This window comes from Physcomitrium patens, chromosome 10 (genome assembly GCF_059467195.1).
Source record: "Physcomitrium patens ecotype Gransden chromosome 10, ASM5946719v1, whole genome shotgun sequence".
NCBI lineage: Eukaryota > Viridiplantae > Streptophyta > Bryopsida > Funariales > Funariaceae > Physcomitrium > Physcomitrium patens.
The window spans coordinates 5,819,816-5,835,082 of NC_143419.1; the positions used below are offsets into that span (position 1 = coordinate 5,819,816).

The 15,267-nt window shown below is 36.7% G+C and overlaps 1 protein-coding gene across 15 annotated transcripts; it reads right to left on the reverse strand.

Moving 5' to 3' along the window:
- Window positions 1–7,325: 7,325 nt before the first annotated feature.
- On the reverse strand, window positions 7,326–14,498 carry LOC112288028 (kinesin-like protein KIN-14O). Of its 15 annotated transcripts, none has more exons than XM_073536978.2 (13): window positions 13,906–14,498; window positions 12,646–12,995; window positions 12,028–12,341; window positions 11,646–11,729; window positions 11,345–11,509; window positions 11,107–11,213; window positions 10,801–10,979; window positions 10,452–10,613; window positions 9,961–10,176; window positions 9,759–9,796; window positions 9,476–9,603; window positions 8,421–9,318; window positions 7,326–7,822 (listed from the first exon to the last, which is right to left on the reverse strand). In XM_073536978.2, exons 2-12 carry the CDS (start codon window positions 12,681–12,683, stop codon window positions 8,458–8,460), a joined length of 2,292 nt encoding a protein of 763 aa, XP_073393079.1. In that variant the 5' UTR covers window positions 12,684–12,995; window positions 13,906–14,498; the 3' UTR covers window positions 7,326–7,822; window positions 8,421–8,457. The 15 variants fall into 15 exon arrangements, with proteins under 15 accessions (XP_073393079.1, XP_073393076.1, XP_090109715.1 ...); XM_073536975.2 differs by having other exon boundaries at window positions 10,452–10,640; XM_090253589.1 differs by lacking the exon at window positions 7,326–7,822 and having other exon boundaries at window positions 8,103–9,318; window positions 10,452–10,640; window positions 12,028–12,144.
- Window positions 14,499–15,267: the final 769 nt, after the last annotated feature.

The window sequence follows — 15,267 nt, forward strand, 5'->3', positions numbered from 1 at the left end:
TTTCTTAAGCAAGTCTAGTTAAGTATGTCTTCAGACCCTCTTGTTCATGATATCAAGAATAATTCTTCTAAATCTCATGATCGCTCTAAATTTGAATTCAAGAACAACCTACTCTATTTCAAAGGACGCCTATATGTTCTAGAAGGAGAAGTTTGTTTACGTGTTCTTCAAGCTTGTTAAGACTTCCCAGCAACATGACATTTTGGATATAATAAGACTTTGGAGCTGATATCTAGGGATTTTTGGTGGCCTCAAATGTGGAAGGTAGTTAAAGATTTTGAACAATCATGTGATGTTTGCTCAAGGTCGAAAACTCCTCGTCATCGACCTTTTGGACTTCTTCAGCCATTACCCATTCTAGAACAACCATGGTCTTCTGTTTCTATGGACTTCATCACGGATCTTCCAATCTCAAGTTCTTATGACTCTATATTCGTGATAGTAGATCGTTTTATCAAGATGGCACATTTTGTACCATGTACAAAATCTATCACAAGTGAAGAAATAGCTAAGCTCTTTCTTGACAATATCTATCGCTATCATGGATTACCCAAGGATATTATATCAGATATGGGAACTCAATTTGTATCAAGATTTTGGCGGACTCTTTTCGAGATTCTTAAAGTGGATATAAAACTATCTTCAGTATTCCATACTCAAACTAATGGACAAACGGAGCGTGTTAATCAAGTTTTCGAGCAATATTTAAGATGTACCATTAATTACCAATAAGATGATTGGACAACTCTTTTGCCATTGGCAGAGTTTGCTTACAATAACACGGTACATTCTTCTACAAAACAAACACCTTTCTTTGCTAATTATGGTTATCATCCACGACTTGATACTTTTGACTTTTCAAAAGTTGATAATCCTGCTGCGAAAGATTTGGCAATTCATTTATTAGAGCTACATGCATTGATGAAGGCGCAGTTAAAAGAGGCTCAAGAACAACAAAAGGTCAATGCGGATGTCTATCGAAAGGAACAACCATCATTCGTCTTGGGTAATAAGGTATGGCTACTTCGTCATAATATCAAGACCACTCGTCTTTGTAACAAGTTGGACTATCGAAGGCTCGGACCATTTTCTATTTCTGCACAAATCAATCCAGTTGCATATCGTTTACATCTATCGAAGTCAATGAAAATCCATCTAGTATTCCATGTATCTCTTCTTGAACCATACAAGACAGTGGACATACCAAGAAGACGACAAGCTCCACCTCCTCCTATAGAAGTGGACAATAATGAAGAGTTTGAAGTAGAAGAAGACTTAGATTCAAGGTGGTGCCGAAATAAATTAGAATATCTTGTCCATTGGCGAGGATATGGTATTAGTGAATGCACATGGGAGCCAATAAAGAATCTTGCAAATGCAGCAAAGGCGGTGGAGGCTTTTCATCGACGACATCTATCAAAATCAAGATGAAAACCTTCTTTATAAAAGAAACAACATCTAGGCAAGATAACATTCTACTTTCAATTCTTGTTGATAGCTTCTTTGTAGTAGTGACGCTCAGGAGATGGAGAACCAATAACCAACGGATTCGACTCAAGAGCCTTCATTTGTTGACCTGTCGGACGAGACATTACGATTGTCACAACCTTCAAGATGACGCAATCGAGATGAAGATCTTTAAGAACGACATGTTCTTCCTCGAATAGATGGCGAGATACAACGCGTTTGGTATCACGATTTGGCAAGGGACTCCTGATGTTTGGTGATTGTGCTAGAGGTAGGAACAACTCTTGATGGTATTTCAAATATTCTATTCGAAGGAAGTTACGAAGGCCTCAACAATGATCAAATAATTGGGTGGTCTTTCTTGCCCTGGTATGGGACACTACCGATGGTTGAGAGGCCCTATCAATCATCTTCGAAGAGAACAAAGATCAGAGTATGTGGCAAACACAATTCGTCACATCATAGATTTCCTCAACATATGATGATCGCTCCTCGTAGAACTCGTCCCTAGAAGGAAGAGTAATGTCACGGACATAATCATGTAAGGTAGTAATTACATATACAAATAGGTAGAAGTAAGTAAAAGTAGGTAAAAGTAAGTTAATTCTATAGTATTTAATATGAAAGCTTCCTAGAAGCTTCATAGATACTGCTTTGACTTCATAGGTGTCTTTAATTGACTTTTTGGATTAAAAACGTGGTCAACAAGTTGGCCATGTGCCACACATGTTGTTAGCTTGAAGATCAAGCTAACTATGTAGCCCACACGTAGAAAAACTTGCCTTGTAAGTCAAGGCATGTGTCTTACAAAGTCAACACATATTGGAGGTCGTATAGAACGTCGCCACGTAGCCCTTAGTTAGATAGTATATATAGAGACAAGAGTGAAGGCTTCTTCACTCTTGTCAACTCCTTTCTTGCTTCTAGTCTAGTTTCAAGGGTTTCTAGTTTTCTTGTCTTTTGGCAATAGCCATTCCAGTTTCTCTTTCAATATATATAGTTTTTTATATATATTTTGTTACCTCTCTTTGAGTGAAGGCTCACTTGTTTGAATTGTTTTTTCATCGAGTTCTTGTCCTTGACATATACTCAATAATTGGACTAAAAGCGTCTTTTAGATAATGATGCCATTCTTGAAATGAATCCACAATTACAAAAAGCTCTTTATTGTAGATCTTGTAATTAATCTTAGCTATTAAAAATTTCTTGGAATAAAAAACTATTAGATGGAGCTTATCATATACCTCCATTTGTGATAAAACAACACTTGTGGCAAAGTCTAATGCATTTTTTCTCATGAAAAATATCTTAAAATAATTGACATAATACAAAATTGGTGCAAAAATAAATATTGTTTTCAAGGCTTCAAAAGTTGTTTCAACTTTTTTTCTCTAGTTAAGTTTGTCTTTACATGTTAGATATATAAGAAGAGCTGCAACTTGAAAAAAATTCTTGATGAAGATTTGATAATAATTGGCAAATTTCAAAAATATTGTATATTTTTAATTATTTTTGGAACCTTCTAATTTTTGATATTCAAAACTTTTTTAAGATCCATGATTAATTCTTTATTGGAAATAATGTATCCTAAAAAATCAACTTAAGTAGTATAAAATAAATACTTTTCCATCTTGGCATATAATCTTACAATTCTAAGTTTTTGTAATATACAACAAACATGAAGTTTATATTCTTGTATATTCTTAGAATAAATTAGAATATCATTTTAATAACAAACAAAAAAATCATTAAGAAATTTATAAAAGATATCATTCATGAAATGTTTAAAAGTAATTGGTGCATTTGTGAGTTTGAAAGATATGACATTATATTTGAAATGTCCATTCTTATTTTAGAAAGTAGTCTTCTACTCATCCCCTTCTTTGATGTGGACCTAGTTGTATGCTCTTTGTAGATCTACTTTTGTATAGATCTTTGCTTCATTGAATTGGTCAAGAAGTCTTCAAATGAAAAAGAAGAGATACCTATTCTTAATAGTGATCTTGTTAAATCTTTGATAATCTATATACATCCACAAAGATTTTTTTTTTTTTTTTTTTTTTTTTTCACAAATAAGATAAAAGCTACTACTTGAAATTTTAAATGGCATGTGAAGTTCTTAGCCAAGTTCTTGTTGATATATTTATTTAGCGCAGCCAACTCATTTTGTAATAAGGTGTAGATTAGTCCAAATTGTAATTGAGCTTCTTCTTGTAGATCAATTGAACAATTATAGAATTGATGTTATGAAAGAATAATTATATTTTTTTTTCAAAAATGACTTAGAAATCTTGATATTGGTTAGAAATACCACTTAATATCTTTCTACTATGAAAAATGGATATAGCATATATAGCAAAAGATGATTCTTCTTTTGCTACATGCATGAAAGCTCTTGTACTTATTAGTAAGGATTTGGATGTACTAGGTTTATCTATTTCTACTTCACTATCAAAATTTTGAATTAAATTATAGGAAAATTTAAGGTTATGAGAAATCTAATTTATTTGAGGATTATATTTTTTTAATCACAATAATCTTAAAATAATTGAATTAAAGTGAGATCTTATCACATTAAATATTACTATACTATTATAAAATTTAATTGCTATATCTAAAAGAACAGTCTTATGAGTAATATCTCTAGAAAACAACAAACAACCATCTATGACTTCTATATGTATAAATTTAATTTTCTTGATTAAAGATATTTCTTATTTCTTGACAAAGAATTTATCAATAAAAAAAGTTGAGGCTCATGAATCTAATAATACAAAGACTTTGTGATTTTTAGGTCCTAAATACATATCTATTGTAAAATAAGGTAAAGAATTTAAAGAGAGAATAAGACCTTTACTAGGTATTGTACATGATTCCAATTACAAGGTCCCTATTGTATCTAGAGAAACTTATTTTTTTGATACATTGTCTTCTTTGGCAATCATGCTCCTCATTTTGTGATTGTATTGTTTTTTTAGATAGTGTTGAGTAGTGTGTTTAGCTTCTCTTTAATATAAATACAAACCTTCTTGATGACGTTAAGTCTTTTCTTGCTCAATGAGGGATTTAAAATATACCATATCAATTTGTATTGATTTCACCTTTCAAAAATAAGTTTTTGAGAACTTAAGAGTTGCCATCATAACTTGAGTTGTTTTTCTAACTAACTCTTTGTTCTTGATATCTTTCAAATAACCAATTATTGTATGCAATGTCTTGAACAATAAATCATTTGAAAGATTTACTTTTGGCATTGTCAATAAAAAAATCTTTGATATTATCTTTCAATGCATATTGAAATTAATTGATAAGTGTTTTGTCATTCCAATCCACATTGCAAGTAAGGTTTTAGAATTTAGCAGCATATATGGAAGTTAATTATGATCCTTATTGTAAAGATAAGAGCTTGGTCTTTGCTACTCTTTCTTAATCACTTTTTCCAAATGTAGCCATAAACACTTCTAGGAATGAATTCGATTTATAAAAAAGTCATGAAACTTTTTTAATTAATAGTGCAAATTAAGAGAGACCACTTCCAAATAGAAATGCACTTATAAAACTAACTTGAATAAATCCATTTGGATATTGGAACAGATGCAACTTTGGATAGAGCTTGACTTGTTGCAAAAATCTTCAAAATTTTGATCTTGTTCCATCAAATTTAGGAAACATACTAATTTATATCCCCATCATACTTGTAGAAGCAAAACTTCTTGGATTTGGTTGTGAAGTCAATCTACTTTCTTTCTTCAATTACACAACTTCTTCACATAGATTTTAAACTTCTTTTTTAGGCATAGGATTAATGTTGTTGTGATTGAAGTTGGTGATGTGTGAAATTTCTATTCTAAAAGTATTGACAAGTTCGTAAAGATCTGCAATAGTTGCAAATCTATTCTTGCTTCTATGAAGTGTAGCATCGATGATTTTTTTATTCTATTTCAAACAACTTAACAAATCCACAAGTCAAATTAGAGGAGGATAATCCACAACCCCTAATATTGAAGGAAAATTTCTATAAAGAGGGATAATCCGATGTCTTTAAGAAAAAAATCAATGTTAAAAAACTAAATAGTTTGTTTGAAGGTGAATAATCTATAACCTTCAAAAGACAACAATAGAAGTGGAATAATCTACTCATTTCTAAAACAAAACAAAAACAATAAGTTAGCACTCTTGTCAAATTTTCAAGGACATGAATCTCAAAGGAGGAAATCTTCAATATACTCTTGTGTTACTCAAAAAGATTAGGAAATTACTAAAGAAAGTAGTATATTGAACTAGAATGGCTATTACCAAAGACAAAAAGACTATAAAGTCTTGAAACAATATTAAGGACTAAAAAGGCTTTGATAAGAATAAAAAAGGCTTTACTCTTGCCTCCATATATATTCTTAATTAGGAGCTATGTGGTAATGCCTTATAAGACTTCTAAAACATGTTGACTTTATAAGACACATATATTAACTTCCAAGACAAGTTTTTTATATGTATGCCATATAATTAGCTTATTTTATAAGCTATCAATACGTGGTTAATTTGTTGATTAAGTTTCTAACCTACCAATCAACTATAAACACATGTAAAGTCAAAGTAGCATTTATAAAACTTCTAAAAAGCTTTTAAGAAAAAATATTGAAATGAATCTATTTTTACCTACTTCTATTTAATCATATAGATAAATATTAGAGTAAATATATATATCCATGATAATTAATGAAGTTTTTTATAATTTCAACTATTTTAAAAAATTTATATAATTTTATAATTTATATTATTTAAGCAAATTGAATTAAATAGAATTAGATAAAAATATATTAGGTAGATAATATCTATTTTAAGAAATATTGAAGAAACTTTTTAGGTACAAATTAAAACTAAAAAATCTTTGAGACATACTATGTGGCAATAAAAATTAATTCCAAAAGCTTAATATCTTGAAGATGGTCTTATTGAAGCAACTTATAACTTAGATACTTAAGCCATAAATCATGTGGTTTTTAAAAAGCTTTTATATGGCCTTTGTTCTTACAAAAAAATTACTTTTATTTATTTCTTCTATTTTATTTGTATTGCCTATTTTCTCTTAATTATCTTTCATAATTATTAAAATTTATATTTTTTAACAATACATAAAGTTATTAACTAAAATGTAATTTAATATAACTTTAAAATGATAACATGTGTAAACTTGAATATGTTGTTTACACCATGTTACAAGACGACCATAATCCAAGCATTTTATATATTTAGAAAAAGACATTAGACTTGTGATTATATTCACACAAAAAATACATTATAATAATAATTATGGCTAAAAAAGTCTTGAAATCTAATGTTACACTAGCCATGAAGAAAAATTAAATAAAAAAAGAAAATACAAATAATTATTTAAAATAAATGGTCAACATTGTAGATGGTGGTGGTAGCTAATGGAACTTTATACTAAGTGATATCTTAAAAGCCTTAGAAAGATTTCAATAGCATTAGATCGAATAGTTCTTTTAAACATGTTACTTAAATAGATGCAAGCTACAAGATAGATGTAAAAATTAAAGTGGATTTAAATTACAAGGTTAGATATTATAGTTTCACATTTTTCAGAGGAATATTGATGATCATTCTCTTACAACCTTGGATTACTATACAGAAGGGAAGAAGAGATTAATAATACCACATATGTTATGCAATAACAATATTGTAACAGTATTGTTACATTTCTAATATTACACATACAATTGCAAGGAAACATTTTGTAATATGACAGGATATTATGTAATATTATGAAATTGCAAATAAGTATTATGTAATTTTACAAGACAAAGCAATAGAATATTGTGAACAAATAAAGGCACAAGTAGTCAACAGAGTGAACATGAATAACATTGACAAGAAGACGTAATAAAGTACAATGTTTCTATAGCTTCACTTCGAAATCTTTTTTTATTCTTCTAAATTGGAGAGGCGAAAACTTACCAACACATGGAGAAATCTTACTAAATGAGATGATAATTGTTTTGCTTACCTTTTAGGGCGACTTCTACTGAGCGTAGAGGACGGTGGCGTAGTCTAGAAAGGGGCACTAATTCGCACATTGCCGTCCATATCCCTCACCGTCCCTCTTTGCGTATGTACACTTTAGAGCGTTTCTCTACAGAATTTGTAGTTCACGCATTCTGACAGTAAGCTATTGCGGGGAGAAAGGAGTAAAATGAGAATGAAAATCACCGCTAGCATGAGAAAATACATTGCTCAGATGCGCCCAGAGTGAAGCCACCTGCAGATGCTTTTGAGAATATCACTATCGAAGAGGCTTTGAGCACCGTGAAAGGGCTGGGGAGCCCCCAAGTAACTCCTGCGCAAGGAGAATCAACATTTTGAAATAGTAAGTGGACAACTTGAACATTTACAAGTAGCGTGGCATGGCGTTTAAACAGAGCCATGTGCATTTTGTCGTTACAGATTCAGATTGAGTTTGATTTAGCTACACACACTTGTAATCTAGTTATGTAACCGCATCAATCCCTGTGTTAATCGGACGAGGGAAGGGATTCACTAATGGGCTGTTGTGGTGATCTGAAGTTGATCTGATGATACATGACAAAACATTGATGAAAGACTTAAGAGTGAAAAAATTCGACAAAATGATGGGCATATAGCAGAATATGTATGTCCAGCTTGGCATTAACATCCATTTTCGTATAGTCTTACGTTATATTTGCAATGTAAGCACCCGAGCCTATTAACAACGGTAACAGAGTGAAGCAGTAGCTCCGAATAAGTGGTAAATCAGCGGAGGGGAAAGCAACCTTCCAAGTAAAAGTTCAAGTGTGTCGAGGCTTTTGATAGAGTCAGGATAGTCTCTGTACCATTGGCAGCATGTGTTTGCAATTGCATTTGCAAATTAACAACTAGCCTAAACTTCAGTGCCCATCTTATGAAGGTTAAAGTACCTGGAATCTTCTTGTTGGGTGTTATAATGTTGAATTTTTAGAACACGAATCGCTTTGTGGTTCCGTTCATGCTGCTGCAATCTAAGCTTAGTCTCCTCCGGCTTCGTGGTGATGAACCACGTACCGACGATGATACCGAGACGGCAAGCTTGGAGATAGACCTTTCAGCAGCAAGAATACGAGAGTAGTGCTCCTCGGTCACTTTTGAATGAGAAATTGGTGTTAATACATCGTTTGTGGGCAGCTCTGTGAATTTCGTAGGGGTAGGGGTCTCCTTGATGCCAAAGGTCTTGTCAACAGGACCCTCCGACGTCGTCGTACATACCGAGTTGTCTGCTGATTGATCTGGTTTCTTCGCAGTCGCTGGCCATGGAGAACGCTCCATTAATTTTCTCTTTGAATTTGTGATATCGTTTCTTGTATCTATCTTCAATCCCGTCCTCGGGGAATCGGTCAGCACGCCCCTTGGAGCAACAATTCTTTTGGAGTATCCAGATGTAAAGGTCATAGGTGGCTGTTGGGTCATCATGGGGTGATCACAGAGCACAATAGGAGATTTTTTCCCACGGCTGCTTGCAGTAGGACTCATGAATCTCGGAACCTTTCGGAGAGGGGATATAGCGCAGGAGTCCGTCTCAGGCTTCTCTGAATCAATGTTACAAGGTGAGAGTGATGGTAACGTATCCCCAACCGATACACCCTGCTGTGGATTGGTAGTGAATGAAGTATCTCTGGGCAGCATCTTCTCATTTTTCACTTGTTCGAGGCTACATCGCTTTTCTCCCAAGAGGAGATTCAGTGACTTGATTTTGTTGCAAAGAAGTTGACATTCGCTTTCATGAATGCTGTTCTGTTTAGACAGCTCGGACATAGCCGCCGCTTTCAACTTCTCCGCGTCCTGAAATGCTCCAATCACAAATTACAAAATGGACGAGAATCAAGTAAGGCCACTTCTCCATCAACTTTCAATAGGAAGTGGGACACAAGAATCGAGCAACCGACATTTCAAACGAAACAAAATACAGATGAAAGCAAGGAATGAGTAAAGGACATACTGCTGATAGATCATGGCCCAGATGTGTGCCTCGAACACGCGTTGCAAAGCTGAGTGAGCAGATCGTCTCTCCCAAATCCGTCTCCGTGGGGCTCACGTGTACGAGCATCAAGGTTTTTGAATTGTCACCTTTTGAGAAAAGAAAAAAGAAAATCAAGGTTCTCAATACCGTTGCAAAATCTTAGTCAAGTTCTTGTCAATAGGTCGACTTGTAAATATCCTATGCATGGATCAAACCTTCTGATTACTGTTGGTTGAAAAGTATTAAAGGACGATGACTATACCCAAAGAATCTCGAAGAATCTGTGTAAGCTTGCTATTCCTGCAGAGCACATAACAAAAAACAATCGATCAGGCGTCTAAAATGATAATTTTTTTAACCTCTACAGATCTACTGAGACGTGAGAACTTTGAATCTGTACTCATATACAAGCGACACGTACTAAGTCATCAATGATATCCGTCTATGAACAAAGCATTTCAAACCTGTAAGGAACATGTGGTCGACGCTTATGAAGTGCACTGATCACGTCCCCTAAAGCTGAAAGTGAAATATTGATAGCGCGTCCCTCTTCCATGGTCAATCCTTGCGCATTGGTTTTCAAAAGTCGCTCACTGCCTCCGAGATCGATTAACCAGAGCTTACTCATACGTTTCTTGTTGTCATGAGGCGATTTGCAAACGATGTTGATGCGAAGCAAACTGTCATTTACACACATTTCATGCCAAGCGATCACAATAGGTTTGCGGATTCACCAAATTATGTCTACAAAATGATTGCTGGAATTATAAAGTCTTTGTATTCTGATTTGATACAAACATTTGGCCATTGAAAGCTAATCAGCCTCAGGAATGACTGGGCGTAGTGATTTGAGTTCATGCTACCTGCATCTCAAAATATTGCTCAAACAGAGTTTGAGCAATAAACAAGCACACTAAAGGCCTCGAGAGGTGCAGCAAATAAGTAAGAAATGTACCAGTGTGATCTGCTGGATGTATCATTAGCGTTTGTCCATGCTGTTGAACGTCGTCGGGAGCCTTTTAAGTATAATCGGCTTGCTTCTTTAACATCGGCGATTGGTATTTCTGTCAAGTTCTCCACTTCAATAAATCCTTTCGAGCCCATTTGGATGGACAAGCTGCAAGTTCCCATCAACTCGAGCTGGCTGTCAAAGCAAGTTCTCTTGTACCTCTTACAATTCTCATGTGGAAACTCTACTTACAATTGTTCTGCTGTAATTCAGAATCCAAGTTTGAATTCTATTCAAGAAGTAACAGCACCACCTTATCAGACTTGCTCATGACATTTAATTTGTGATGTCTTACCATTTGGTGGCATCTGTGTGCCGGGTAGGTCGAGCTACCAGCAGATCTCTTAGCGAGCCTTTGTAAACCTCAAGCATACTTAAGGAATAAGAGTATTGTATGTTTGTGTCGTATGAAGCTTCCTCAAAAAGTCGTCGAAGAGAACGTGGTACTACACCTGGGTCGTCATTGGAGCCCTCCTGCACAATCACTCAACATAAGCGAACGTTTAGAATTAAAGGCATTATTTTATCAACAGTTGTTGGCCATGATCCTCTCGGTTTAGCTCTCTAGATTTAGTACTCTGAGAAGGTCTGTGATACTGACCATTGTAAAAGTTTTCCCAGAGCCAGTTTGTCCATAGGCGAAGATGCAAACGTTGTGGCCATCTAAAGCAGACCTGATAATCGGCTCAATTTCAGCGAAAACATCATCTGATGTCACACACAAGCTTCATTAATCCACATATACACAAGTATACATATAAATTTCTGACGATTTTGTACAGTAGAGCACATGATAAAGCTTCATTACGAACTGATTTTTAAGAGCACTCGACCAATACCTTGCACAGAATTAGGTTGAAACACTTTGTCAAACTCAAATTCCTTGCGGGAGTTTCTGCCCGAAATTTTCACCCAATTCTCACTGGCGTTCGTAACGGGTCCTGGTCGCGCATGCTTCTCAGCAGGTAAAAATGGCCTTATTCGACAGAAAACTCGAATGTTCCCTAAGATGGAGGTCATTGCCAACAGTCAACTGCCTTTCACATTCGTTGTACATTTATTGAATTATTCACACGCCAGAGGTTTTGGTGTTCTGATTAGAATTAATCGTAGGTATTGGAGTGTGAAGTAGAATAATACCTTTGAGATCCAGTATACGGTTAAGGCTGCTACGGCGGAGCGAGTTGGAGACTTCCAAGGCAGTCCGTAACACACTTAACTCTTCTGCAATTATCAAGGCCGACAACAAATTCTAAGTAGGACCAGCGTCGCCAAATAGTAATATTAAACGCTCGACACACACACACACACTCACACACACACACACACACACACACAAAAAAAAAAAAAAAAAAAAAAAAACTACGATCAACTTCCAATTCAGGACACTGAAATACGAATGACCTTGCGAATATAGCCTCCGCCTAAAATAGAAGGTATTACGCGATCAGTGCTTGATGAAAGAAGCCGGTCTAAGAGGAGCAGTTGCTCTTGGTTTCTAAGAATCTCGAAGTGTCCTCACCTTCAAGTTTACCAATTTCTCGATCAAGGCACTCTTGCCGATTGTGAGCATTGTCTCCATCGGAGCTTGAAGACAATGACACCGTGCAGCTATTGCACGTCATTGGTGAACCACATGCTGAATTCATGATAGAACGCACGGAATCAGCCCACTCGGTTGTCAAGGATGACTTTGAGCCTAGAAGTGAGTCAAGACTTTGGGAGAGAGAGAGAGGCGACATCTGCTTTACATTGTCGTCCTGCTCATCTGGAATTATGATCGTCCGCATGATCTCAGTACTGCAGTCCTCCCAACAGATTTCTCCCGATAGACTGCTGTCGCCTATGTGCATTGAGGTAAGATGCATCGACAAATTCTTTGGTTTCAAAGAAACCAAGAAAAGCTGAAAAAGGAAAGTATTACGGAACACAAATAAAAGCTCACTAGTCTGCTTTCCTCTCCCAGTTCATTGTCAAATGGAGTTGATTGACGCCCACAATGCTATCATTAAATATCATGTTGGAAAAGGAATTGAGTCTGAAGGATCTACATCCGCACAAAGTACTTGGGGAGAAAAGGTACCTATCCTTCACTTATTGCTTGAGAAGTGAACTATCTGCAACTTGTTGAGGAACGCACCAAATAGATACCAGTGCTGGGAACGTTGAGTACTTCATACATCCGTGAGCTCGCAATGGACGTTAACCTGGTCAACATGCATTCCTAGTGAAACATGCGGCCATTTGAACTGATCATTCTCAGAACGTCGGTGAAAAGAATGTTAGATGCTGCGCGTGAATGAACTCCATAATCCCCATTGTACTGTCAGGCGAAAGGGAGCGCCCTCGGATGAGATGGAAAAATCGTCTGGAGGGCATAGTTCACAGTTTCAAGGCAGCCTTCTGTACACCTTGCAGCGGAGCCGCATCTACCATTAATGGAGTCGAATCCATGTGCAAGCTTCTAAACCTCTGACTTACTGACCAGCCCTGCCAAGAATATAGAAATCACTTCTTCTTAGAGGTGTGTAGTGGCGGATGTACTGACTAAGAAACGCGTATATTCAGCGACAGCGAGGGATACCCTCGCAATCCGAGCTCGAAGCTTGTGAATGAGTAAATAAGAAACTCTACTAAAAAGTGAGCCGAACCGAACAGCTCGTTAGCCCACGCCCGCAAGCATTACGTGTTAAGGAAAAGCTTCTCCGCAGCAATTCCACAACTCTACAAGACAACAGAGTTGATCGAATTTCTGCACATTGAGGCAATGAAGCGTCCTATCTCAAGTGTCCAATTGCCTAACAATTCTTGAAGGTTGCAAACTTTCACCAAGAATAATGTCTGGTGCTCTTAGAGAAGCAGCTTACCACCTCATGGTTGACAAAACCTACAGTAGTTACGTTAAGATAACTGTAAGCCTCAAACCATGCCATTGCGGGGGGGGGGGGGGGGGGGGGGGGGGGTGTGTGTGCTCTCCGGGTGAAGTGAAAGTGTTGATCATGTCGCTCATGATACTGTAGAACAGGAGACAAATACACGCACTCCAGTGACCTTTCCCTCTAACGATCTCATACTGCTAAAACAAATTCAGGCATTAGGCCTTGATAGTTACTTAATTCTTACGTTGTAAGTACTGGCGTCACTGCTCGCAGTCCTCGAGAATAACCTCAAAAAAGCAGTTTAATACATGACGCGGGTTGAGCTTTCCCCTTGCAGATTGGACTCGATCATGAGTCAACAACAAAGACTGCACGCGTTCAACACTCCATGGCCTACTCCGACAAAACTCGACCTCAGAAGTCGCCTCTCTAGCATTTCGCCGCATTGGAAGGACAAGCAGGCCATGACAAAAATTTGCTTCGAAGACAATATGATGCTCCGAGATAAGAGAAGCTCTCACCTGTGCCAGGGCGATGATGATCAAAGTCGTCGGTCGCAAGCTCTCAGGGCTGGGTGCAGGAAAACGTGCCTGATCTGGCCATGGAGGACACAAATACCAGTTGGTGAGAGGGAGAGCGGCGTCGCACACAAGTCTAGACAGGCAGGCAGGCAGCAGTGCGACAGAGGTCACCAATGGTGCAGAGCTTTGACTCTGTCTTTGAATGCGCGAAGAGGCGGCTTCATGGTAGAATTCACCGCTCCTGACACAGCTGCCATAGCAATGGACTCCCTGTCTTCCATACGTCTTCCCGCAAAAATGTACCTTCCGGCCTCAACATCAATACAGACAGAAACGCAATCAATTGTCATGAACATTGCCATACTCCTAGTTTCATATCCTGAAGGATACAAGGCAATAAACACATTACCAAGCTTTCTCTCCAATTAATCCCTCCCATTCCACCTTTACAAAGTCCATTAGTAAACTTCTAGTGCGCTTTGGATTCGACATTTCCTAAGCACAACCTGTCCAGCAACGTGGTACAAGTGTTCGTTCTATCTTCTAATAGAACGCTGTACACAGTGTGGAGCATCTCTCTTGTCCTACAGGTAGTGACAAGCCCATAGGGTCCTTGAACGTATTTGTAGTACTTGCTGTACTGAAACAGGTTAAGTCACATTAACAGGTTCTCAAGCTTGTTTTATTGTATGACTCAGAGCACACATTCCAATGGTGTTAGGCTACAAGTTCCTGGCAGGAATTGCTGCAGCTGAGGTGTTTTTTTGAAGCATTTTAGAATAAATCCTAAAATTAAGGTACATGTGTACCCAATGGTGACCTCCAGTAACATCATCACAGATCAGTAGGTGGATATACTATTACCAATCTATTCAAGGGGTGGTGGTAGCCACCACTACTCATTGATAGTAACCTTGAAGCACTTTAGGGAGGGAGATGGAGAAGGGGAAATATGTCCATTTCATTTCATATCATTTTTATGGGTGTGGTTACATATGGTACAGCATTATGGCAGTGGCACATTAGTCTTATCTTATTTGTGTGATTATTTCTACAATATTAATGAAGGCAAACATTATTCTTGGTCATTATGTTGGGTCATCCCTCTCCCTTCCTAAACAAGTTTTGTGGCAGAGCTGGCTTGTTCCCTTGCTTGACTTTTATTATTAAAAATAATACTAAGTTGACAAGTCCAGATTCAACAGATTTGTGAGATCTATTCATGTTTTTATTGTGTGTGGGGGGGGGGGTGGTGGAAATGCCAAAAGGGCTTGTGTGTGTGTGTGTGTGTGTACATATATATATATATATATATATATACTTGTGGTTTTTCTGACTGGTTGAGGCAGATTGGTCCCAATT